This window comes from Ostrea edulis, chromosome 4 (genome assembly GCF_947568905.1).
Source record: "Ostrea edulis chromosome 4, xbOstEdul1.1, whole genome shotgun sequence".
NCBI classification, from domain to species: Eukaryota; Metazoa; Mollusca; class Bivalvia; order Ostreida; family Ostreidae; genus Ostrea; species Ostrea edulis.
In genome coordinates, this window is record NC_079167.1 from 84,403,484 (window position 1) to 84,430,697 (window position 27,214).

Here is a 27,214-nt window from a genome sequence, read left to right on the forward strand (position 1 = left end):
GGTATCACTGTGCTAATTAACACGAATGTGTAATTATTTTGTACATTATTATTTAGGAAAAGGTGAAGAAAACAGTGATCAATCTCATATCTCCTATACAGAATCTTAAATTAAGAGAAGGGTAAACAATGACCCCTGGACATACCAGAGGTGGAATCAAGTGCCTAGGAGGAGTAAGCATTCCCGTCGACCGGTCACACCCACCGTGAACTGGAGTAATCCGTAGTCAAAATCAGTGTGTAAAGAACGGCCTCAAATCATTATTGGTATAAAACACGTCAGACCGCATTTAACCTAGCTGCAGAACTGTAGCTCTCTGAAAAAATATTTTGACATAACTGTTATGTCAAAATATTTTTTCAGAGAGCTACAGTTCTGCAGCTACATTTAACCCAATGACAGGCTGTATCGGTAAAGTAGACCGTTGTAACGACCATGGAATTTGTGAAACACTGACTGTAAATCCTGTAACATCAACTTATTTGTCAGTAGCCTGTCCCGATTTAAAAAATAGCCATATGCAGAAGAACAAGCTCTTGCATATCAGTTGAGAGACATGAACACTATATAATATCCATGTGATATTGGAATATTGCTACATAAATATGGGAAGGTGACGATGGAGAAGCTGAAATCATTAAGTTGAGTTGTTAGTAAATGTCTAAGTATGAAGCATTTATCTAATTTGTACATGAATGCGATTTATTTTGTACATGAATGTATAAATTTTGTACATGAATGTATATATTTTGTACATGAATGTGTACACATTTTGTACATGCATCAAAAAGGTTTCTTATCGTGCTCATATAGCAATACCGTCTTGGTAATACATTCATCAATGTACATCATTCTCAAAAGTCTAAACCCACATCATGCATGTGTCGATAGAGATTCTTCTAAAATAATGACTGCTCAGACTAAGCGAGAGTATATGATTTATTTATGCCTTGTTTGAATCTTTGATTGTCATTTCGGCCGTAAACTGTCTACATTTATAAGACTTCCACATTGATGATCACCAACTTCACTTTGTCATCATTCATACTAGGACGTGATAATTGAAGAACCCCCTCGCCGGATACCGAAAAAAAAAACAATAAATCTGAAAATGATTACAAAAGAATATCCGAGCGGAAAACGGCAGCTCGTGTAAAGGAATGATTTAATAAAATGTCAGTGTGCTGAAATATAGAGCTGAGACAAGAAAATCCATCACTCCAGGAGATTAATTAAAATATCACATATCCCCATGCTGGAGTCGAGCTCTGACTAAAAGAAGCGAGTGCACGCAACCGGGCGTACCAAGTCCTGGGCCAGAAATCAATCGGACCTAGACAATGAAAGGGGGAGAATATTAATCATTAAAACCACACCTGCTAAGTTTACTTCTTTGTGCTGTTAATGAAGTTTTTATTGCTTTCTACATTAATTTGGAATTATATGTGTTGTACATAGCCAATATTGAGATGACCTAAATAAAAAGGAATACCCATTAAACCTCTAGCTTATGCAAGTTAATGAAATTATCTAAATCATTAGTTTTCTGGTGTTAAAGCTAGAGCTGATTTCCATAAAACGATAAAATTAATATAAATAATCGCTGTACAATTTAAAAGGTGCATTGTGTTTCGAGTTTGACGTGATAATACTAGCTTCTTTTTCCCGTTAATCAAAGTTCAAAACTGATACATGACTTCGTGAGAAAATGTACTGATGCTTGCCAAAACAAAAACGCTCAAACTGCTAAAAGCAATAGACGAATTTCAAAGTAACAATGGAATAATCAAAGCGAGCAACGTCTTGTATAAATTGGTGGTGTTCGATTTGTGACGTTGTGAAAAGGCCTGGACTTCCTTTAACGAATGCAGAGATGTTATAAATAGAAAATACAAATTATCCGAAATGACCCAGTCGTTTCTGAATTTTCTCCAATAAGAACAACTCAGAACAAAGCCCAAGGGTCCCCGGATGCCTGATGCTTTGGTGCAGTTTATCTAATTATCTCATTTATTCCAGAATTTCTTTATTTACAGACATTTCGTCAGCTTCAACGATAGGTTAACATTTGGGAGTCACAATGGGCAATGTAACAAAACGGTTATAATGAATTCAGAAATATTCACACAGAACTAGGCTAATTGTAAAGAAACAACGATTATCTTATATCGTATCAATTTTACTTGTAAGTTAACAAAAAATCATTAAAATGTCTTTGACACATATATCTCTTCAAAGTTGTCGCCAATACGCCCGAAGTCCATTAATATTAGTAATGGCTTATGTCAAGTAAAAAAACAAACAACATCAGATATCAATTCACGAGGGCATCGCTCCCACCAATCCTCACGCAGTTTTTGATGGAGAATTTCTGGGGAGTGAGTCGTCTTCCTCATGCAGGGACAAACACTACGAGTAGACACCCCCCCCCCCCCCCCCCAATAGTAAACCCCTTCTGGCTCCAGGGTCGTGAAATGAAGAAGTGAATTATCTGTATCCCCGAGCTTCTTGGAATCAAGATCACTTTATAGAAAACATAAAACTCAGTATTCAGCATTGTAGCCCTGCCCAGGATCAAAGTTGAGTTTGCGCCATGTTTTCATATTAATTCAATTTATGTACATTATATTTAAGAATTAATTTTGTTGAAAATAACAACAACGCGTCACGTTGGTATACGTAATAACGCGCTTCGTTAAGAGTATGTTGGCGTCAAGCGTCGCAGTTCGTACCTTGTGTATTTTCAAAAATGAAACCTTATTTCTTATATTTACAATATACTTATATTTCTGTCGAAATTCCCAGATTGACAACTTGTAAGAACATACGAAATGAATACCTTCCTGTATAACGCTAAGCCCCTATTATGGCCCCATCCCTAGGTCGTGGTATACTGTTAGTACAAACTTGAATGGATACTATATAAAGAAGCTTTCATGTAAACTTTGGCTACTTCTACATTAGTGGTTCTTGAGAAGATATTTTAAAAAAACACCCCACCTTACTCTGGTTACAGAATATTTCCCCAGTTAACAAACTTTGAAAAAGAGTATGACCCTTCGTTAGAACAAATTTGAATCCCCTTTACCTAATATGGATGCTTTATGCCAAGTTTGGTTGAGATTGGTCAAGTGCTTCCAGAGAAGAAGTTAAACATGTTTTTTAAACCACCACCGTGTAGCGGTAGAGGTTCGCGTGGTTTATATATATATATATATATATATATATATATATATATATATATAAAACAACTGCTATGTCCTTGAGTGGAGGCCATGCATAAATCAAAATTTGTGGCACTTCACCTAAAGCTGGTGACGTATCAATCTGGAAGGGGACATAAAACAACCCCCTTAATTGCACAGTATGTAATCCAGATGTAAATACTGATATCATGAATCTCTTCTCATGTAACACTTGTATATGTAATGTGACTTGTGAGTCGTACATCTGTAAAATTGTTAAGCTTAATCTTTTTAAAATGATGAGAAATTAGTAATATCCTCCTCATAAATTTTCAAAACTGACATCATCACAAAATATTGGATCCTTTGATCGCCATTTTAGTGAACGGATCGAAGAATTGAATTTTAATTAGATTGGTGAACTCACCAACAGAAAGACATTATAACAGTGAAGGACACCCGCCAGGTAATGGAAGCAGCGATCCTTTTTCCGCCGCGCCGCACGAATGTGGATCCGCCTACTGTGCGTTGCTGACCTCTGTGATGTGTCATTTGAGGTCGTGCTGTATTTTTTGTTCGTGCTTTTCCTGAGAGGCTGAAATGACAACAAACACATGCGCTTAAATTTAAGATTGTGGTGGAAATGTGAACATTAAATTTATTGGATACTGATAAAACAATTTGGGCGTTTATCTCTCTCTCTTTCTCTTTCGCACCGACACCGGTACAGTATACATATAGTTTACAGACTGTATAGAGCGGGGGAGAGGGCGGAGGGCGGAATGAGGGGGAAGGAATGTACATCCCCGTCCCTCTCCGTGACCCAACGTGATGTTTGAGAGTTGTCGGACTAGCTCGAACTTGCAATCTGTATATATAAGTCCTTTTTATTGAATTGCCTATTTCTAAATTAGTCATCCAATATCACTTACTGGTATCCTGTATATGTCCATAGAAGAACTAAGGCAAGTTCTAACATCGCGCTAACTCGCCTCGTTCTAACTCCGTACAAAGGGCATCCACAGAACACGATCTTATAGTAATGCAGCTCATTTAAAGTCACAGGATACCCAACATTTAGACGCATCAAATGAAGTAGGAGTTTGCTGTGTTTTAAGTTTACGTGGGAATTTCTATTATTTGATCAAACTTCAATGTAAATTGGTCATTAATACATACATTAACAAAAAGAAAGACTTTGTAATTATGTGTGGGGACTGCAATGTTGACATTTTTTGTGGTAAAGATGAGTTTTGGCAATATTAAACACCTACCGATAGTTTTTTTTTATAACAATTTTTTTAGTACCCCGTGTCCTTAAACACATACGACAACATCAATCCATTTCACATGGGTTTACAAAAATCTTCTGAGCACAAGAAAACCTCGATTTTCCCTTATAAATAAATAAATACTGGAAATATTGATAACACCTTATATCTGCACCTATGGAATAGAATAGTATTTATTACCAAATCAGGGCCCAAATGGGCATAAACATGTAACATCTATAATTGTTGATACAAGTAAAGACAATACACAGTGAAGAGTATATACACAACGTAAACCCCACCCCATCCTCCCGTAGGATTTTTTTTAATTTGATCCATCCCTCCTATATCAGGTCACGTTGCCTTTCCAAAAAAAAAAAAAGCTGGATCCGTCCCTGGGATTTGGAGATTCTGACTGTTATCTTGTCTGCCTTACGGATCTCTGAATAAAGTATCTTGTTAATGTATGATAATCATGAAATCAACCGCTCGTTGTCATGCATCGCTGATCACGAGGCATGGGACTATCAAAAGTTTAGGAAACTTACAGCCAATGTCAAATTGCATCATATGAAGCAGTTTTATAGTGGTATATCCTATCTTGCATCATGGGGATTGGTCATTAGTAATAAATGGACAAAACAGTGAACCAATAACAGTTCGCACCTTCCTAAATCTTTTAAACCTTGTAGATTTTGTATTTGGATATAATTGTATTCACAACAAACCGAGATAAACAGATAACATCCCTATTCAAAATGGTTTGTTCTCAGATTAAGAACATGGTGGTGACGCCATTGTAATAATCTTTAAAAAAAGCCTCAGAAAGTTTCTGCATGTCATCACTTCTTCATTTCAAGTGGCGAGAAAGAAATGCTGTCTAACTGTATACGAGAAATGAAGTGGCCTCTTTAAAACTAAATACCATTAACATTACTGCATGGATACTTCATCCCTCACGGTTTAGTTTGAACATTTTTTATTGTCTTTTTTTTCTGGCACAAAAAATAAACAACCAAATATCAGTGCACAACATAACGGGGATGGGTCTTTGAAATGTTTTCACACTTACAAATCTCTACACAAGAGCCATGCGTTTTCACAATTAAACATTCTTGTTACAAAAATATGAAATATGGTCTCTCCTCTATATCTTACTGTGGAATTTAGTTTGGCGCGTATTTAGAGAAGAAAGAAATAAAGACAGAAGAGACTTACACGTTCTAAGGTGTCGGTGGGACCTAGTGACCGTTGTATACTGGCCTCACACTGTCTGACCAGGCTAGCAACCTTACCCGTGGTCAGTTCTATAGACTGGTTCAATTTAGACGTCATGCTTACGTGTGACAAAATGTTTAACTGAGGCGTCAAAACCCGTCACATGCTGCACGCCGGATATCCCTCGTTATCATCGTAATGCCTAAAGTACATTCTGCTTATTACGAAATCTTGTTTCTATGGTCATAAAATACATAAGGAGAGGTCAAATAAATATGAAAGAGACGCAGGCAAATTGAAAATGTTATGGAATTTTTTTTCTGATGCAATTTTAATTTTGAATCCGTTAATGAAATTTAAAAAAAACAAAACCACAAGCATTCTATTGTACAACAACGCATCGGGACCGTTTTTTTTTTTAAAAGAAAATCGGTTTGCCAGGTAACACACACACACCTCGCGACCGCTGCACACTGCACAGAAATAACACAGGTAATGAAATACGAGAAAAATCGATGGCTTTTCACCGCTAGTGAAGGGGAGTGGCAAAGGCGGCGTTTGAAAATATCTCTTCAAATTTCGTCATATCTATGAAACACGATGTTTTAACACACAATGGAGAGAGCGCGCGCGAGCGAGGGAGAGAGAGAGAGAGAGAGAGAGAGAGAGAGAGAGACTTACTTTGGAGAGTTCATAGTCCTTTTGACAGTAGCTACAGGCGACATCATCTAAATGTATATTTAGATGTAAACACTTTTGTTTTTGAATACGTTCAGTCATCCACTCATGACAAAGTATAAACTCCTTTTTATCATTTCCTACTTAGTGATCCATATTATTTCATTTGCCTTGGGAATGAGGCAATGGCCTAACACGACATCAAAATAAAGGTCCCCTGATCGGTCGAAAACCCCTCCCCGAGATCTTCAAATCCAAACCCCTCCCCGAGACCTCAAAACCCAAAATCCCTCTCCGGGACCTCAACACCCCTCCCCAAGACCTCCAAATCCAAAACCCCTCCCTGGAACCTCAAAACACCTCCCCGGGAAATCAAACCACTCCCCGGGAACCCAATACACCTCACCGGAACATCAACTCACCTACCCGAGACCCTAAACAGTAAAAAGCCGCTTCCCCTTATCTGTGCCGGTGTTATAGAGCCAGACTTCCCCCCATAGTGAGACCCCCCCCCCCCCCCCCGAAGTCTGGCTCTAAAGTGAGCCTTTCCCCTGCGGAGTCTGGCTCTAAAGTGAGCCTTCCCCCGGTAGTCTCGCTCTAGAGTGAGCCTTCACCCCAGCAGACTTACTCTAGAATAAACCTTACCCCAGGGGGAAGACTCACTCTAGAGCCATAAAACCCTCTTGAAGTCTAGCTCTAGAGGGACACCCCCGTTTCATCCCCTCCTGCGCATACTATGTGAAATAAATTTTAGTTTATCGGACAGGGAATTACTTACCTACCTACCTCTCTACCTACATACCTACCTACCTATCTACCTCTCTACTTACCTACCTACCTGAAGTTGCACAAGTTTAAAAGCATAACCGATATTTGTACGCAGATGAGAAGAAACATAAATTCGAAATTTCCTCATTTCATTTTTCAATCTTCTAAAACTAACCAAGGCATAGGTATTGTGTGAGACAAAGTTCAAAGTATATGGGTCAAACAAAATGACTTATTAAAGGGACTGATTCACGATTTCCCCACAAATTTTGTTTTTTACTTTAAATGATCAAAATCTATAGTCTAATATGTTTAGAAGGTTTCAGAAAAAAATTAAGGTTATTCATCATGACAGAGGCTCATTATTGAGAGTATATTATTTGTTTTGAAAACAAAGATTGAGGTGTGTTATTGTTTACGATGTTTTCAAAATAAATGGATATTGATCCAAGTTTATTATATATATATATCACATTTCAAGTATACTTTAGGTAAAATGTGTCATTTAAAAGTTAAAATTTGTGATTGTACAAAATGAAGATGCATTGAATTTCAAAATTAACGTTTCACAGGTTTGTTTGTGTACATAAAAAGACTCGAGTCTTTGTTTACATAACACAGAATAAAAGCTAAAATATTGCTCTTATCCTTGCATTCAGACGGTCCAAATTTTGGTTGTCAACATTAAACGAGCTATATTTTTAATTTTTAACATTAAAAATGAAAAATATTTCTTTTGAAAAACATGAACCAGTCCCTTTAATTCCAACGTGCTTTATTCACCGTTTTCTTCTCTTGAGTTTAATGAACGACTTTTAAAAGCAAAATCATTTAATGCCCTCCTGAAAAAGGTCTTGGTATCTAAACAATCTCCATAAAGTGATAGTAGTTTACCAGCAATAAATGAAGGGGAAGTCCTGCTATGGGGGAAAGTCTGACTCTACAACTAGTTATAGAGTAGGTCTTCCCACGGGGAAGTCTGGCTCTAGAGTGAGACTTCCCCGGGGGTTCTACTGCTCTAGAGTGAGCCTTCCCCCAGGGGGAAGGCTCACTCTAGAGCCAGGCTCCCGGGGGTAGGCTCACTCTAGAGCCAGGCTTTCGGGGGAAGGCTCACTCTAGAGCCAGGCTTCCGGGGGAAGTCTCATTATGGGGGAAGGCTCACTCTACAACACCGGCTCTGAATGAAGTTCATATCCACAGTAGATTTTATTTTATTGCGATCAGGTTCACTTTAAGTTTACTGTCATTAACCGAGAAGTACCAAACATTCCCTCCAGATTTTACAGACACCAAAGAAAGACATTTCAATTATCATTATGACTATACAGTTTATCAGTAAGTAATACAATACATCTACAGTACTGAACACAATAACCAAGCGAGTAAGACACTTAGCTATCGATCACAGCATCAACAAGTAAATACGAATCTAATGAAAAGACAAAGATTCCCAAATACAATGCAAAAGCAAACCGCTTCAAATCGGAAAAAGAAAACGTTACCTTTAAAAGTATAATTCAAATTATTTAGTTAATATAAAGTATTGCATTGTTATTGATTTTATATACTGACTATTTTTTCTTCTTCTAGATAACAGTTAAGTTTGCAAATCTCGTTTGTCAGTCGCGATGAATTTCATGGAAATCTACACTAGATATCATTCCGATACATACATGTATAAGGACAATAGTCATTGTACTTTCCACTGGCAACAAGTATTGCCCCGAGTTCGTGCCTCGGGGCTGACAAAATGACCATTGCCCTCCAACTAAGTCGACAAAAAAGAATGTTTCATGTGAGCGGCTCGTTGTATCAGTACCCCTCATTGTACGGTTTCCACTCTCCGTCTGACAATACAACACTCGGCAATAAATCAGCGCTCCTATCGATACTCCTCGTCACATCGTGTTGACATAGTCAAAATCTCTGATTGACGCTATTATTAGGGGGCTCTTTGTGGAGTTTACATTCTGTCAGTGCATTTTTAACTACAACACTCATCGTCTATTTCCCTCCATCGATCGTACAACTTCATAGTACTTACTGCAACTGAGTAAACACTAGGAATTGAGTTTTAACCCCGTCACTCTGTTTGTGTTTTACGGCGATGGAAGGGGCCCCATTCTTACATTTCCTGCCATCGTTTTACATCTATAAACCATTAACTCCATCCGATCTAATTGTTTTCCAAGGAGAATGGCTGTCAGGATTTCAGTGACGTCATTGTTATTCCACAAGGTATCTCCCTTTCCCAACCCTTGTTAAAACATCAGAAATCAAACAACACGTAACTGCTAAAAATCACTCATCGTTACATCGCCTTCTCATTATAAAAGTACTTTAATCTCTTGTTACAGCATCAGAAATCAAACAACATGTTACTGTTAAAATCGCTCATCGTTACATCGCCTTCTCATTATAAAAGTACTGTCTTCTCTTGTTACAGCATCAGAAATCAAACAACACGTAACTGCTAAAAATCACTCATCGTTACATCGCCTTCTCATTATAAAAGTACTGTATTCTCCCTAGTAAGTTCCCCCGGAGGCGTTGACAATTGGAGGGAGGGGGATTTTTAAATTACAAATTAGACGCTTCTGAAATAACTTTATTTTCATGATGAATGTATGTAGAATTTTCTGGTATTTGTTTCGATAGAAAAATACTGGTAATACAATAGATATGCCTTCATAAGTTTACAACACGCAATTTTTTTTATAGTCTAATGAAGAAGTATATTTTGATTTTCGTACGCCTGTACCATTTATAGATGAACAAGACTCATTTCTTCTAAAGATACGTCATATGTTGCTCAAAATATCGTGTTCACGAAATCCCTCAATGTTTTGAAATAATAATAAAATAAGTCTTAAAATGAAGTTTGTTTTCGGTCAGATCATTTCTGCTGTCAAAATTGAAAAAGAAAATCACGAAATTATTGGTAAATTTAAACGTTTTTTTTTAAACATAAGAACCGAAGGTGGAGAAGGGCACAAATCTCGAAGATATCACTAGCTTACATTTCTCACGTGACGGGGGAGGAGGTGCTTACTGCTAATCACGCACTAATTAAGTAGTTGTTTGACTGGCTAAAACGTATCAATATAGAAAAGATGGGTCCTTATGAGTATAACCCACCCCCTTTAAACATGTCCTGTTTCTGAATGATTTTAAATTCCACCAATCTGGCCATATGTGGGAATGTGTGACGGCGTCTAAAGACAGACACTCAGACAGACACAGAAAGTGACCAACGTAATTTCTCAAACCAAGGTGGCGCTTATACGGGGAAGAAGAAAACGACGCATAGATTTCTGCTTAAATTGGAATTACGAAAAATTATCGTAATTTGTTTTTCTTACATCACATACTTTCATTTCATCTTAGTTTTCATTACTGTTTATTTATTTGCCCACAAAGACCCGTGTTTCCAAGGAAATGTCCGAGTTTTGTCGCGCATATGACTTTGTTTGCTGATTTTTTTTTAATGGTGTAACAACTGTATATCTCACTTCTGCTGGCGATTAACAGGTATTGATAAAGATCTTCGGTTGCTGATTAAATATTCTTTTGATTCCGTAAGAAGTCCGCCCGAGTATTTGCCTGACACTCGCTACACAATATATTTATCGTGAATTGATTGTAATCACGGAACTCAATCAATCTCATCGTCGCCATTGATCCCCTTCTGCTAAAGACATTGTTCACTGTTTCTTTCAACTTTTGTTTATATTGTTTGATGTTAAAAATCCCCCTCCACCTGGATCAGAGATGAGGGACTTAGATCGATGCAGGACTAATCAGTTTCCCCCACTTGAAATGTAAGAGCAATGAGACAATCTTAATGATCATTTCCTATTGACAACTAGTAATTAATGTGAACAATCTAATAATTAATAGGAATGCGCAGTCTGGACTGCATTCAACACTAAGTAACAGTTACCATAGAAATTCATTTGGTAAAATTCGGAGGAATTCTGATTCATGTAATGGTATAATGCGTTATTTCAATAAAAGCCGTCATGACCTCATTCATCAGATTGACACGAATCGTATTCAAGTGAAGAAAGATGGGGAAGGGGGGGGGGGTGTTCTAGGGGGAACAGACGAATATCAACATTTCACTTCAGACTCACAAATTTGATGTGTATTCCAAAAATAATCTCTCGTTCTTTGTAAACTATATTATCACCAGATGGTCGCCAATTGCTCTGCAATTTATAATACTTATCAAGTGATGTGTACATGAATAAATTAGCGGTAATCGCCAATACACATCACGGCACGGGGCAATTATCGACGATCAATTTATCCTGTTGGCTTCAGCACTTCACGCGGTCATTTCAATGTCTATTCATGTTAATAATTAATTACACTGATGAATTCATACAGACCCTTTTGTCTGCTATCATAAATCTATATATCATATCATTATTGCCAAAATTTTATATTTTTCCTGAAAATCTCATACAAATCAGATGAACAATGCAAATCTAAATCTATTTTGTTCTTTTAAATAAAACTTGTGTCCAGTGTTGGTATTCTCCCTGCTCTGTGACTTTCAAAAAAAAAAATTATATCTGTACATACCAAGTTCTCTGTACATTACACTGGACGCTAGGGTCCCGTACTATCAGCATCAAGCCAAGAGACGAACAAGTCTCCACACATTCAAACAATATATCGGTTTGTATAAAACGAAAAGACAATTTAACCTCCCTCCCCCCTTGACGCCCCACGATGACCAAGATGCGGCGCGAGAGATTCTGCCTAAATCGCTGCCCCGAGTGTCATTTTCCTTTGTCCGGCGGATTAGCCTCTTACATTATCTATTCCTGGCCGTCAGTAGAAAAATGGCCCAAGATCAAAAACATTCAGAAATAAAGATAAAAACTTACCTCAAAAACTTCGTTAAACTCTGCCATTCTTAAATAGGCCTACAAATATAACACCACTTCCTGAAAAAAAAAATGAAACTGAAAACGTTTGGTAAAAGTTTCAAGACAGCGCCACTTGAGGGTTAATCAACAACATGTGGTCTAAGGTCGGACGACAGCCCGTATTTTCCAGCATCGCAAAACATTCCCACGATAAGTGAACGGTGTGTTAAAATTCACAAGAGTTACACAAACAAGTGACAAATATATAGAGTTAATTTTCTAGAGTATATCGTTAATTATAAAATAGTTGATTCACCCTGGAAAATTCATCACATCCAAACACACGTTGTGTCACTAGAAGATCGCCCCGCGCACCTTGCAATGAACTACATCCAATCTTTTCCCCGATTCGTCCATTAATAATCCAGGCGCACGCCCTTTGTCGCTGTTCGAAACTAAGTTATTCAATAAATTCGCTGACGCATCTGTTTATTTCAATTTAACACATTATCCAAAAGAGGCAACTTCCGTATACTTTAGTCTTGTGAAGGCAGCAGTGGAAAGCTCACCACTCCGTTCTATTTGGAAACGTCCGCCTGGGAAATGTACACCTACGACTAGAGAGCTTAACCCCCGGAGGAGAGATGATCCTCAACACACACACACGGTAAGGACAAACTCTGAAACGGAATAATAAACAATGATGGATATTATTAAAAGCTAGGTAAAAATGAATTATAATCGGTTTTTCGCCGGTTGAAATAGAAATTCTGTTTAGATGTTGAATAGATTTTTGTTGGTGAGACAAACCAGTGAGCAACAACTTAAGCTATTGATCTTAAGACTTGGAAATCTTACCTTTGAATAATTGATTGGACTTTATTGCCGTGTATTCTGATATATATCCAAGAAATGGTCTGAAATATACGCCAAAAAAATGACAATACTAAAGCAATCTAAACGTGAGCAGAGGCCGAGGGATTTCACGCGCTGCCCCCTGGTGTTTGACTGGGTGTTAGGGTTGTTCTGCACACCGACATCAAACAGTACAGGAGGTGTTCCAGCGGCAATACAGAACCACCTTGTCGAATATTGCAGAAATTAGTTTCTTTATAATCATATGATATTTGTAGAGAATACTCAATTAGTTAAGTTTCCTCCTCTTTTATATTGCCTCGTCAGACCTTATTGTTTAGCGCGCGTCAGGTAGCAGGAGCTTAGCTTAGTCTTAAATAGACTGACTGAAGACGAGCACGCCATCCTCTGGCTATGTGTGCTATATGATACTCCTTTAAAACCTTCTTGCCGTAACTTAATTTGCAAAATCATTGATAGAAATGAGTTTCTGAACTATGACAAAGACCGCAGGTAAAGTAGGCGTCATATTTACACCTGACGTAGGTGTGGCGGAAACGGACGACACGCATAGGAAAACGATGTTGGCACCCCAAAGGATGCTGGGAAGGAATTTTATCATGATGCTGCGTGATGCACAAAATCTAATACATCTAATCCAAATATCTATACGACTTGACGTAATAGAGTAAACGGATAGATATGTGTGACGTGAAATATTGTCTCTCTGAATAAAATATTGTCTCTCTGACATACGATATTGTCTCTCTGACATAAAATATTGTCTCTCTGAATAAAATATTGTTTCTCTGACATAAAATATTGTCTCTCTGACATAAAATATTGTCTCTCTGACATACGATATTGTCTCTCTGACATAAAATATTGTCTCTGACATAAAATATTGTCTCTCTGACATAAAATATTGTCTCTCTGACATAGAATATTGTCTCTCTGACATACGATATTGTCTCTCTGACATAAAATATTGTCTCTGACATAAAATATTGTCTCTCTGACATAAAATATTGTCTCTCTGACATAAAATATTGTCTCTGACATAAAATATTGTCTCTCTGACATAAAATATTGTCTCTCTGACATACGATATTGTCTCTCTGACATAAAATATTGTCTCTCTGACATAGAATATTGTCTCTGACATAAAATATTGTCTCTCTGACATAGAATATTGTCTCTGACATAAAATATTGTCTCTCTGACATAAAATATTGTCTCTCTGACATACAATATTGTCTCTCTGACATAGAATATTATCTATGACATAAAATATTGTCTCTCTGACATAAAATATTATCTATGACATAAAATATTGTCTCTCTGACATACGATATTGTCTCTCTGACATAAAATATTGTCTCTCTGAATAAAATATTGTTTCTCTGACATAAAATATTGTCTCTCTGACATAAAATATTGTCTCTCTGACATACGATATTGTCTCTCTGACATAAAATATTGTCTCTCTGAATAAAATATTGTTTCTCTGACATAAAATATTGTCTCTGACATAAAATATTGTCTCTCTGACATACGATATTGTCTCTCTGACATACGATATTGTCTATCTGACATAAAATATTGTCTCTCTGACATAAAATATTGTCTCTCTGACATAAAATATTGTCTCTGACATAAAATATTGTCTCTGACATAAAATATTGTCTCTCTGACATAAAATATTGTCTCTCTGACATACGATATTGTCTCTCTGACATAAAATATTGTCTCTCTGACATAGAATATTGTCTCTGACATAAAATATTGTCTCTCTGACATAGAATATTGTCTCTCTGACATACGATATTGTCTCTCTGACATAAAATATTGTCTCTGACATAAAATATTGTCTCTCTGACATAAAATATTGTCTCTCTGACATAAAATATTGTCTCTGACATACAATATTGTCTCTCTGACATAAAATATTGTCTCTCTGACATACGATATTGTCTCTCTGACATAAAATATTGTCTCTCTGACATAGAATATTGTCTCTCTGACATACAATATTGTCTCTCTGACATAAAATATTGTCTCTGACATAAAATATTGTCTCTCTGACATAAAATATTGTCTCTCTGACATACAATATTGTCTCTCTGACATAAAATATTGTCTCTCTGACATAAAATATTGTCTCTGACATAAAATATTGTCTCTCTGACATAGAATATTGTCTCTCTGACATAGAATATTGTCTCTCTGACATAAAATATTGTCTCTGACATAAAATATTGTCTCTCTGACATAAAATATTGTCTCTGACATAAAATATTGTCTCTCTGACATAGAATATTGTCTCTCTGACATAGAATATTGTCTCTCTGACATAAAATATTGTCTCTGACATAAAATATTGTCTCTCTGACATAAAATATTGTCTCTCTGACATACAATATTGTCTCTCTGACATAGAATATTATCTATGACATAAAATATTGTCTCTCTGACATAAAATATTATCTATGACATAAAATATTGTCTCTCTGACATACGATATTGTCTCTCTGACATAAAATATTGTCTCTCTGAATAAAATATTGTTTCTCTGACATAAAATATTGTCTCTCTGACATAAAATATTGTCTCTCTGACATACGATATTGTCTCTCTGACATAAAATATTGTCTCTGACATAAAATATTGTCTCTCTGACATAAAATATTGTCTCTCTGACATACGATATTGTCTCTCTGACATACGATATTGTCTCTCTGACATAAAATATTGTCTCTGACATACGATATTGTCTCTCTGACATAGAATATTGTCTCTGACATAAAATATTGTCTCTGACATAAAATATTGTCTCTCTGACATAAAATATTGTCTCTCTGACATACGATATTGTCTCTCTGACATAAAATATTGTCTCTCTGACATAGAATATTGTCTCTGACATAAAATATTGTCTCTCTGACATAGAATATTGTCTCTGACATAAAATATTGTCTCTCTGACATAAAATATTGTCTCTCTGACATACAATATTGTCTCTCTGACATAGAATATTATCTATGACATAAAATATTGTCTCTCTGACATAAAATATTATCTATGACATAAAATATTGTCTCTCTGACATACGATATTGTCTCTCTGACATAGAATATTATCTATGACATAAAATATTGTCTCTCTGACATAGAATATTATCTCTGACATAAAATATTGTCTCCCTGACATAGAATATTGTCTCTCTGACATACGATATTGTCTCTCTGACATAGAATATTATCTATGACATAAAATATTGTCTCTCTGACATAAAATATTATCTATGACATAAAATATTGTCTCCCTGACATAAAATATTGTCTCCCTGACATAAAATATTGTCTTTCTGACATAAAATATTGTCTTTTTGATTTGAAATTTGTGTGTGTGTCTCCCTGACATGAGATATTGTGTCCATAAATTGTAATAGTACTCTCTCTCTCTCTCTCTCTCTCTCCCTCTCTCTCTCTCTCTCTCTCTCTCTCTCTCTCTCTCTCTCTCTCTCTCTCTCTCTCTCTCTCTGACATGAAACAATTATCTCCTTGACTTCAAATGTTGTCTCTCTGACATGAAATATTGTATCTATGGCATATAATATTCTTTCTCTAACAAACATTCGTGTTTTAGGTACTTTGTTTAGAGAAAATTTGTATACAGAAATACAACAGTCACTGTAAAATGTACATGACCTCTATCCAATAAATACACACTCTATGATTTAACACAAATTAATGGGACGATAAAATTTCCTGCAGAAAAAGGGAACTGATTTATGGAAGTGGAAGTATTCTTTCTGCCTGTTAATTCTGAAATCCCTGGCCTCTGAGTCTAGAGTCCAGCCTCCAGGATGGGCTTAATGGATCATACAACAAAACTGCATTAAATGTTCAAAAATCTCCTTAGTTATTTCGCGTGGAGCTCTGCGGCTCATCAACTGAAAATGCATTGCATAAAAATCATATTTAGTGCTGAACATTGTGCTCATACTTATGTATGTTGCTAACTTTTTATGTTGCTTACTTTTGTATGTTGCTAATTTATGTATGTTGCTTAATTATTTTTGTATGTTGCAAATTACTTGGGTATGTTTTTCTTCTATTTTTGTTAGTTTCCTTTATCGTTGTTTCTCATGTCTATGCTTTTTTCGTTTCTCCATATCCAGTTGTATATCTTTTTTTATTTTTGTCTGGATTTCTCTCCCTTTGTGTAGATATTTCAATCCCTTTGATTAGATGTCCCTCCCCCTTAATGTAGATATTTCCCTAGCTTTTGTCTGGATATTCCCCTGCCTTTGTCAAAGTATTCCTCTGTCTTTGTCTAGATATTCTCCTGTCTTTATCTAGATATTCCCCAAGCTTTGTCTGGATATTCCCCTCCCTTTGTCTAGATATTCCCCTCCCATTGTCTAGATATTCCCCTGTCTTTATCTAGATATTCCCCTCCCTTTGTCTAGATATTCCCCTGCCTTTGTCTAGATATTCCCCTGTGTTTATCTAGATATTCCCCACGCTTTGCCTAGATATTCCCTTGCCTTTGTCTAGACATTATCTTGCCTTTGTCTAGATATCCTTCTGCCTTTGTCTAGATATTCCCCTGGATTTGTCTAGATATCCCCCTGCCTTTGTCTAGATATTTCCCTGGTTTTGTCTAGATATTCCCTAGCTTTGTCTAGATATTCCCTAGCTTTGTCTAGATTCCTCTTTTTTTGACTTAATTTCTCCTTCCTTTAACTTCGTTCCTCTCAATTTTGTTGAGTTTTACCTCCCTATTTTTAAACTTCTCTCTCCTTTCCTAGATTACCTCCCCCTCTTTTTTTTTTTTTTCTTTTTCTTTTTTTAGATTTCCCTTCCTTTTTATAGATTCTCCTCCTTTTGTTTAGATTTTTCTTCCCTTTTCTACATTTACCTCCCTTTAGGTGCATTTCCCCTGCTTTTGTCTAGATTTCCCCTATGTGTAGATTCCCCCTGCTTTTGTTTAGAGTTTCCCTATATGTAGAGTCCCCTGCTTTTATCTAGATTTCCCCTATGTGTAGAGTCCCCTGCTTTTGTGTAGATTTCCCCTATGTGTAGATTTCCTCTGCTTTTGTCTAGAATTCTCCAATATGTAGAGTCCCCTGCTTTTATCTAGATTTCCCCTATGTGTAGATTTCCCCTGCTTTTGTCTAGATTTCCCCTATATGTAGAGTCTCCTGCTTTTGTCTAGATTTCCCCATTGTGTAGATTTTCCCTGCTTTTGTCTATATTTTTCCCCTATGTGTAGATTTCCCCTGCTTTTGTCTAGATTTCCCCTATATGTAGAGTCTCCTGCTTTTGTCTAGATTTCCCCATTGTGTAGATTTTCCCTGCTTTTGTCTATATTTTTCCCCTATGTGTAGATTTCCCCTGCTTTTGTCTAGATTTCCCCTATGTGTAGATTCCCCCTGCTTTTGTCTAGAATTCCCCTACGTGTAGAGTCTCCTGCTTTTGTCTAGATTTCCCCTATTCGTAGATTTCCCCTGCTTTTGTCTAGATTTCCCCTATGTGTAGATTCCCCCTGCTTTTGTGTAGATTTCCCCTACGTGTAGAGTCTCCTGCTTTTGTCTAGATTTCCCCTATGTATAGATTTCCCCTGCTTTTGTCTAGATTTCCCCTATGTGTAGATTTCCCCTGCTTTTGTCTAGATTTCCCCTATGTGTAGATTTCCCCTGCGTTTGTCTAGATTTCCCCTATGTGTAGATTTCCCCTGCTTTTGTCTAGATTTCCCCTATGTGTATATTTCCCCTGCTTTTGTCTAGATTTCCCCTATGTGTAGATTCCCCCTGCTTTTGTCTAGATTTCCCCTATGTGTAGATTTCCCCTGCTTTTGTCTAGATTTCCCCTATGTGTAGATTTCCCCTGCTTTTGTCTAGATTTCCCCTATGTGTAGATTTCCCCTGCTTTTGTCTAGATTTCCCCTATGTGTAGATTTCCCCTGCTTTTGTCTAGATTTCCCCTATGTGTAGATTCCCCCTGCTTTTGTCTAGATTTCCCCTATGTGTAGAGTCTCCTGCTTTTGTCTAGATTTCCCCTATGTGTAGAGTCCCCTGCTTTTGTCTAGATTTCCCCTATGTGTAGATTTCCCCTGCTTTTGTCTAGATTTCCCCTATGTGTAGATTCCCCCTGCTTTTGTGTAGATTTCCCCTATGTGTAGAGTCTCCTGCTTTTGTGTAGATTTCCCCTATGTGTAGAGTCTCCTGCTTTTGTCTAGATTTCCCCTATGTGTAGAGTCTCCTGCTTTTGTCTAGATTTCCCCTATGTGTAGATTCCCCCTGCTTTTGTGTAGATTTCCCCTATGTGTAGAGTCTCCTGCTTTTGTGTAGATTTCCCCTATGTGTAGAGTCTCCTGCTTTTGTCTAGATTTCCCCTATGTGTAGAGTCTCCTGCTTTTGTCTAGATTTCCCCTATGTGTAGATTTCCCCTGCTTTTGTCTAGATTTCCCCTATGTGTAGATTCCCCCTGCTTTTGTCTAGATTTCCCCTATGTGTAGAGTCCCCTGCTTTTGTCTAGATTTCCCCTATCTGTAGAGTCCCCTGTTTTTGTCTAGATTTCCCCTATGTGTAGATTCCCCCTGCTTTTGTTTAGATTTCCCCATTCCCTGTAGCTGCTGTGCTATCGTTTGTATATTGTACTTCACAAATTGTATCACATTGATGTGTTAATAATATAATATTGATCTGTATCTCGTACGTGGAACTTCTGATATGATTTACAGCGTATATATAGACATTGCGTGCAGCTCTGAAAGAAACTCTAAACTGTTAGCAGGTTCAAGTTGAAGCAGCAAGAATAATCACGTGATTAAGATATCACTCGATCATCGCGTTCAAAACTAAATGATGGTGGAAAGTACAAACAAGGTGGAAAACCCATAAATTAGTACAGTATTATAAAAATTATTAGTGGCTATTCACCTCAGTATCTTTATGATTTAACTGAACCATTTTGCTCACCTACTCATTCTACAACTTTAAAAGAACGAATAGCGTTTAATTCAAAATTCCTCTATTAGAACTACAACTTATATGGAAACAATGGAACAGCCTACCAGAGTACATTAAAAATTCCTCTGGGATATCTTCACTCAAAAGTCTCTAGCGTTCCTATTTTTGTTTTTAAAAGTGATGAACTTTTTAATTTTGGAAACCGGCACTATACTATGATACATTGTCAACTAAACAATGCAAGTAACTTGAAAGCAGATTTATCCCATCACAGTTTATCAGATACTCCAATGTGTACAAGTTGTATTAATTCTGTTGAAAATGCCTATCATTACTTTTTTTGTTTGTCCAAATTATAGATATTGCAGAAATGCATTGCTACAAGCCATACCGAATATTACAAATTGCTATATTCAACAACCTACACTTGAACTGTTATTTGGTAGTCCTAATCATGGACTAAAAATTAATATAAAAATATCTGAAGCAGTACAAGCTTTTATCGTCAGGGGCGGATCCAGGAATTGCGGTTACGGGGGCCTGCCACTTTATGAGGCAGGGAGCCTTGAGGCCCCCAGTGGGTCCAAGGCGAAGCCCAGGTAGGGGCTCAGGGGGCGAATCCCGCGGAAGCTCCTGGATTTTACAGATTTTATAGGGCTTGAAATATGTCTCCTATTTAATCATTTGTACAGTTTTCTATAATTTTTAATAAGGTGAAATTAATAAAATAATATTGCTTCTTATATCGTTTAGTACATCTTCCTAAACAAGATACCACGATTTACCTTAAATTTGAAAAAAAATTTGGGGGGGGGGAGGGGCGCGGCCCCCCCCCCCCTAAATCCGTCACTGATTGTTGCAACAAAACTTTTTGTTTAATCATTTTCATGTTTTAAAATATGAAATAATCTACCGCAATTCACTTATATTCAAACTGGTATTTCTTTTTGTGTGTTTTGTTTTATTCTTTTATTATTATTTTTTTCTACTTCTACAATATTTTCTTTCCTTATTTCATGATTATTTTCATTAGTATGTATATCTTTTTATCTCTTTTTATTTTATCTTGTTCACACATTATATCTACATCTGTACATGTGTTTGCTTCATTATGACCTTGGTGTAGAGAGGGAGCTAAAATAGGCTATTCCTGCTGCCTGATCCCATTCACTTATTTGTGAATAAAATATTGAGTTTCAAAAAATCTCAGTAAAGAAGGAATTTAAGGAGTATGACCTCCGTGTAATCTATTCATAGCGATGATCCACCAGTCAGAAAATGTTTCTGGATTGCTTCGTGTTTTTTATGATGTAAGAAATGCTATAGTAATATAAGCCTTTGTGTGACTTATTTAAAGACAGAAAATTCAGCTTCCGGTAGAAAACCGCCTTAAACGGTTCAAGTAACCGTAGATATTCTTCCACATTGATTACAGATAATACCAATAAACATTTTAATTTAGCAATTGAAATATGAAGGGAAACTTTAAAATTCTTCCGCCAGAACTTGAAGTCGGTGTGAATAGATTACGTGAAATTCATTAATGCATATGGAATAATCAATTTAGATCAGATTTAAATGTCGTTGGAATCCGATCTTTATAAAAGCCCAATATTTCAATAAGCGATTAAAAGCCACTTTGTTGCGGAATATTTTTGCATAATGAATAAGATTTATAGTTGGCAATATTTGATAGGAGTCGTTGTCTTTGTATAATCAGCCATAAACAGTTTTCACAATGCGCTTCAGCGCCAGACACAGAATGAGCTGGGTAATGGCGTGGAAGAGTTGGAAGCATTACCGCACTCTGACATCGGACAGCATACGTTTTATTGAGGAGTTATATCAGGCAAAAATATTAATGCATGCGTAAATACCAGATATTCCATTTCAGCTGTAAAGTTTTACCATTTCCATTAGCTTAATTTCATAAACCTCTTAATAACGCTATGGTATTTCAAACGTAAATTCGTTGAAAAAGGTCTCGATTCCCGCGGGGTCTGGTTTCCCGTCCCTTTGGCTCCCAAGGGGTCAATACAATTTAATTAGAACTTAGAAGCCGTAATGGCTATGAATAAACGATATTTATTCAATTTCATCCAGGGGAGAGGATTATAAATCATAAATGAAAGACCGACAGTATAAAAAAAATCTTGCCACTACATCGATTTGAGCGGTTCGAACGTTGTAGTGTAAACAGGAGTACAAAGGACTCCCGTCTTTGAAGTTGTCTGTCAGAGAATCAGAAATTGGACAGTTAACCTCTCTTCAAAGACCGGGTTTTAGAATTAAGGGACTTAAGTGGGTGTGAAAACCATCAGAATGGGATGAGCTAGCCCGGTCAAATTAAGACGTAATTATGACGTAGGTCGAATTTGACTTGGTAATTACGGTCATTTTTTGTCTTGGAAAAACAGAACGTTATCGACCGACTAATGTCGTGGAAATCGGCCTGTCAAATTAACGCCCATTTTCCCGAGGATTTTTATTACATTTATACGCTGAAATCAAATTTACTACAATTTATGAATTATCCTTTTTAACAAGGCCCATGAATAGATAATGTCATTATTTTCTGTATGGAGCGAATACATCTGGCGCTGAACCTTGTTATAGCTCCGAGTATAAACGAGGTGGACGGCACAATTTTGCTAAAACAAAACCAACAAAGAAAAAAATAACACCTCAAACAAAAACAACGTCATTTGTAAGCTGGTTATCATAATGTAAGAAATAAGGATAAAATTTGTCGGTGTCATAAGTTTGGAACCATTTTCTTTCGGTTACAAATTTCTGTGCATTTTGTCATGGTGAAGGATTCATTTCTCCTTTAACGACGGTCGTGTTCGAATCTAGGATTCATTTCTCCTTTATTTATAGTAAGATACAATGTTTGAGTTTTGTTATATCTATAGTGAGATACAATGTTTGAGTTCTGTTTGATCTATAGTGAGATACAATGTTTGAGTTCTGTTTTATCTATAGTGAGATACAATGTTTGAGTTCTGTTTTATCTATAGTGAGATACAATGTTTGGGTTCTGTCTTATCTATAGTGAGATACAATGTTTGAGTTTTGTTATATCTATAGTGAGATACAATGTTTGGGTTCTGTCTTATCTATAGTGAGATACAATGTTTGGGTTCTGTTTTATCTATAGTGAGATACAATGTTTGAGTTCTGTTTTATCTATAGTGAGATACAATGTTTGAGTTCTGTTTTATCTATAGTGAGATACAATGTTTGAGTTCTGTTTTATCTATAGTGAGATACAATGTTTGGGTTCTGTTTTATCTATAGTGAGATACAATGTTTGAGTTTTGTTATATCTATAGTGAGATACAATGTTTGGGTTCTGTCTTATCTATAGTGAGATACAATGTTTGGGTTCTGTTTTATCTATAGTGAGATACAATGTTTGAGTTCTGTTTTATCTATAGTGAGATACAATGTTTGAGTTCTGTTTTATCTATAGTGAGATACAATGTTTTAGTTCTGTTTTATCTATAGTGAGATACAATGTTTGGGTTCTGTTTTATCTATAGTGAGATACAATGTTTGAGTTCTGTTTTATCTATAGTGAGATACAATGTTTGGGTTCTGTTTTATCTATAGTGAGATACAATGTTTGGGTTCTGTTTTATCTATAGTGAGATACAATGTTTGGGTTCTGTTTTATCTATAGTGAGATACAATGTTTGAGTTCTGTTTTATCTATAGTGAGATACAATGTTTGGGTTCTGTTTTATCTATAGTGAGATACAATGTTTGAGTTCTGTTTTATCTATAGTGAGATACAATGTTTGGGTTCTGTTTTATCAAAAGTGAGATACAATGTTTGAGTTCTGTTTGATCTATAGTGAGATACAATGTTTGGGTTCTGTTTTATCTATAGTGAGATACAATGTTTGGATTCTGTTTGATCTATAGTGAGATACACTGTTTGAGTTCTGTTTGATCTATAGTGAGATACAATGTTTTGGTTCTATTTTATCTATAGTGAGATACAATGTTTGAGTTCTGTTTTATCTATAGTGAGATACAATGTTTGAGCTTTGTTATATATATAGTGAGATACAATGTTTGAGTTCTGTTTGATCTATAGTGAGATACAATGTTTGAGTTCTGTAATATCTATAGTGAGATACAATGTTTGAGTTCTGTTTGGGTTCTGTTTTATCTATAGTGAGATACAATGTTTGGGTTTTATCTAGATAAAACAGAAGGTTCTGTCTTATCTATAGTGAGATACAATGTTTGGGTTCTGTTTTATCTATAGTGAGATACAATGTTTGAGTTCTGTTTTATCTATAGTGAGATACAATGTTTGGGTTCTGTTTTATCTATAGTGAGATACAATGTTTGGGTTCTGTTTTATCTATAGTGAGATACAATGTTTGGGTTCTGTTTTATCTATAGTGAGATACAATGTTTTAGTTCTGTTTTATCTATAGTGAGATACAATGTTTGGGTTCTGTTTTATCTATAGTGAGATACAATGTTTGGGTTCTGTTTTATCTATAGTGAGATACAATGTTTGGGTTCTGTTTTATCTATAGTGAGATACAATGTTTGGGTTCTGTTATATCTATATAGTGAGATACAATGTTTTACTTCTGTTTTATCTATAGTGAGATACAATGTTTGAGTTTTATTATATCTATAGTGAGATACAATGTTTGAGTTTTGTTTTATCTATAGTGAGATACAATGTTTGAGTTTTGTTATATTTTTAGTGAGATACAATGTTTGGGTTCTGTTTTATCTATAGTGAGATACAATGTTTGGGTTCTGTTTTATCTATAGTGAGATACAATGTTTGAGTTCTGTTTTATCTATAGTGAGATACAATGTTTGAGTTCTGTTTTATCTATAGTGAGATACAATGTTTTAGTTCTGTTTTATCTATAGTGAGATACAATGTTTGGGTTCTGTTTTATCTATAGTGAGATACAATGTTTGAGTTCTGTTTTATCTATAGTGAGATACAATGTTTGGGTTCTGTTTTATCTATAGTGAGATACAATGTTTGAGTTCTGTTTGATCTATAGTGAGATACACTGTTTGAGTTCTGTTTTATCTATAGTGAGATACAATGTTTGGATTCTGTTTGATCTATAGTGAGATACACTGTTTGAGTTCTGTTTGATCTATAGTGAGATACAATGTTTTGGTTCTATTTTATCTATAGTGAGATACAATGTTTGAGTTCTGTTTTATCTATAGTGAGATACAATGTTTGAGCTTTGTTATATATATAGTGAGATACAATGTTTGAGTTCTGTTTGATCTATAGTGAGATACAATGTTTGAGTTCTGTAATATCTATAGTGAGATACAATGTTTGAGTTCTGTTTGGGTTCTGTTTTATCTATAGTGAGATACAATGTTTGGGTTTTATCTAGATAAAACAGAAGGTTCTGTCTTATCTATAGTGAGATACAATGTTTGGGTTCTGTTTTATCTATAGTGAGATACAATGTTTGGGTTCTGTTTTATCTATAGTGAGATACAATGTTTGGGTTCTGTTATATCTATATAGTGAGATACAATGTTTTACTTCTGTTTTATCTATAGTGAGATACAATGTTTGAGTTTTATTATATCTATAGTGAGATACAATGTTTGAGTTTTGTTTTATCTATAGTGAGATACAATGTTTGAGTTTTGTTATATTTTTAGTGAGATACAATGTTTGGGTTCTGTTTTATCTATAGTGAGATACAATGTTTGGGTTCTGTTTTATCTATAGTGAGATACAGTGTTTGAGTTCTGTTATATCTATATAGTGAGGTACAATGTTTGAGTTTTGTTATATTTTTAGTGAGATACAATGTTAAGGTTCTGTTTGATCTATAGTGAGATACAATGTTTGGGTTCTGTTTTATCTATAGTGAGATATAATGTTTTAGTTCTGTTTTATCTATAGTGAGATACAATGTTTGAGTTCTGTTTTATCTATAGTGAGATACAATGTTTGGGTTCTGTTTTATCTATAGTGAGATACAATGTTTGGGTTCTGTTTTATCTATAGTGAGATACAATGTTTGGGTTCTGTTTTATCTATAGTGAGATACAATGTTTTAGTTCTGTTTTATCTATAGTGAGATACAATGTTTGGGTTCTGTTATATCTATATAGTGAGATACAATGTTTTGCTTCTGTTTTATCTATAGTGAGATACAATGTTTGGGTTCTGTTTTATCTATAGTGAGATACAATGTTTGGGTTCTGTCTTATCTATAGTGAGATACAATGTTTGGGTTCTGTTTTATCTATAGTGAGATACAATGTTTGGGTTCTGTTTTATCTATAGTGAGATACAATGTTTGGGTTCTGTTTTATCTATAGTGAGATACAGTGTTTGAGTTCTGTTATATCTATATAGTGAGGTACAATGTTTGAGTTTTGTTATATTTTTAGTGAGATACAATGTTAAGGTTCTGTTTTATCTATAGTGAGATACAATGATTGGGTTCTGTTTTATCTATAGTGAGATACAATGTTTTAGTTCTGTTTTATCTATAGTGAGATACAATGTTTGAGTTCTGTTTTATCTATAGTGAGATACAATGTTTGGGTTCTGTTTTATCTATAGTGAGATACAATGTTTGGGTTCTGTCTTATCTATAGTGAGATACAATGTTTGGGTTCTGTTTGATCTATAGTGAGATACAATGTTTGGGTTCTGTTTTATCTATAGTGAGATACAATGTTTGGGTTCTGTTTGATCTATAGTGAGATACAATGTTTGGGTTCTGTTTTATCTATAGTGAGATACAATGTTTGGGTTCTGTTTTATCTATAGTGAGATACAATGTTTGGGTTCTATTTGATCTATAGTGAGATACAATGTTTGAGTTCTGTTTCATTTGGTCTGATGGAGTTGTCTTGATTAAGGACCTGATGAAGTTGTCCGGGTTGAAGATCTGTTGAAGTTGTTCGGGTTAAGACCTGATGAAGTTGTCCGGGTTAAGACCTGATGAAGTTCTCCGGATTAACACCTGATGACGTTGTCCAGGTTAAAGACCTGATGAAGTTGTCCGGGTTGAAAATATGATGAAGTTGTCCGGGTTAAGACCTGATGAAGTTGTCGGGGTTAAGACCTGATGAAGTTCTCCGGGTTAACACCTGATGACGTTGTTCAGGTTGAAGACCTGATGAAGTTGTCCGGGTTGAAAATATGATTAAGTTGTCCGGGTTAAGACCTGATGAAGTTGTCCGAGTTAAGACCTGATGAAGTTGTCCAGGTTGGAGATCTGATGAAGTTGTCCGGGTTAAGACCTGATGAAGTTGTCTGGGTTAAGATATGATGCAGTTGTCCGGGTTGAAAATATGATGAAGTTGTCCGGGTTAAGACCTGATGAAGTTGTCGGGGTT

General features: G+C 35.8%; 1 protein-coding gene and 1 long non-coding RNA gene across 7 annotated transcripts in view; one reads left to right on the forward strand and one right to left on the reverse strand.

Annotated features, from left to right (window-relative positions):
- LOC125672227 (leukocyte surface antigen CD53-like) overlaps positions 1-12,530 on the reverse strand; it is a 26,697-nt gene extending 14,167 nt beyond the window's left edge. The window contains exons 1-3 of one of the 5 annotated variants that reach the window (XM_048908398.2): positions 12,317-12,530; positions 12,019-12,078; positions 3,613-3,780 (exon numbers count right to left, since the gene is read on the reverse strand). In XM_048908398.2, coding sequence (XP_048764355.1) covers positions 3,613-3,780; positions 12,019-12,045 — 195 coding nt within the window. In that variant the 5' untranslated portion in view covers positions 12,046-12,078; positions 12,317-12,530. Of the gene's footprint in view, positions 1-3,612; positions 3,781-5,674; positions 6,251-6,355; positions 6,521-12,018 lie in introns of those variants that run through there. The other 4 variants (XR_008802712.1, XM_056164014.1, XM_048908397.2 and 1 more) reach the window with 4 other exon arrangements.
- Positions 12,531-12,534: 4 nt separating this feature from the next.
- LOC125672230 (uncharacterized) overlaps positions 12,535-27,214 on the forward strand; it is a 52,460-nt gene continuing 37,780 nt past the window's right edge. For both annotated transcript variants that reach the window (XR_007368893.2, XR_008802713.1), the window contains exon 1: positions 12,535-12,667. This is a non-coding gene — a long non-coding RNA (uncharacterized LOC125672230). The remainder of the gene's footprint in view (positions 12,668-27,214) is intronic.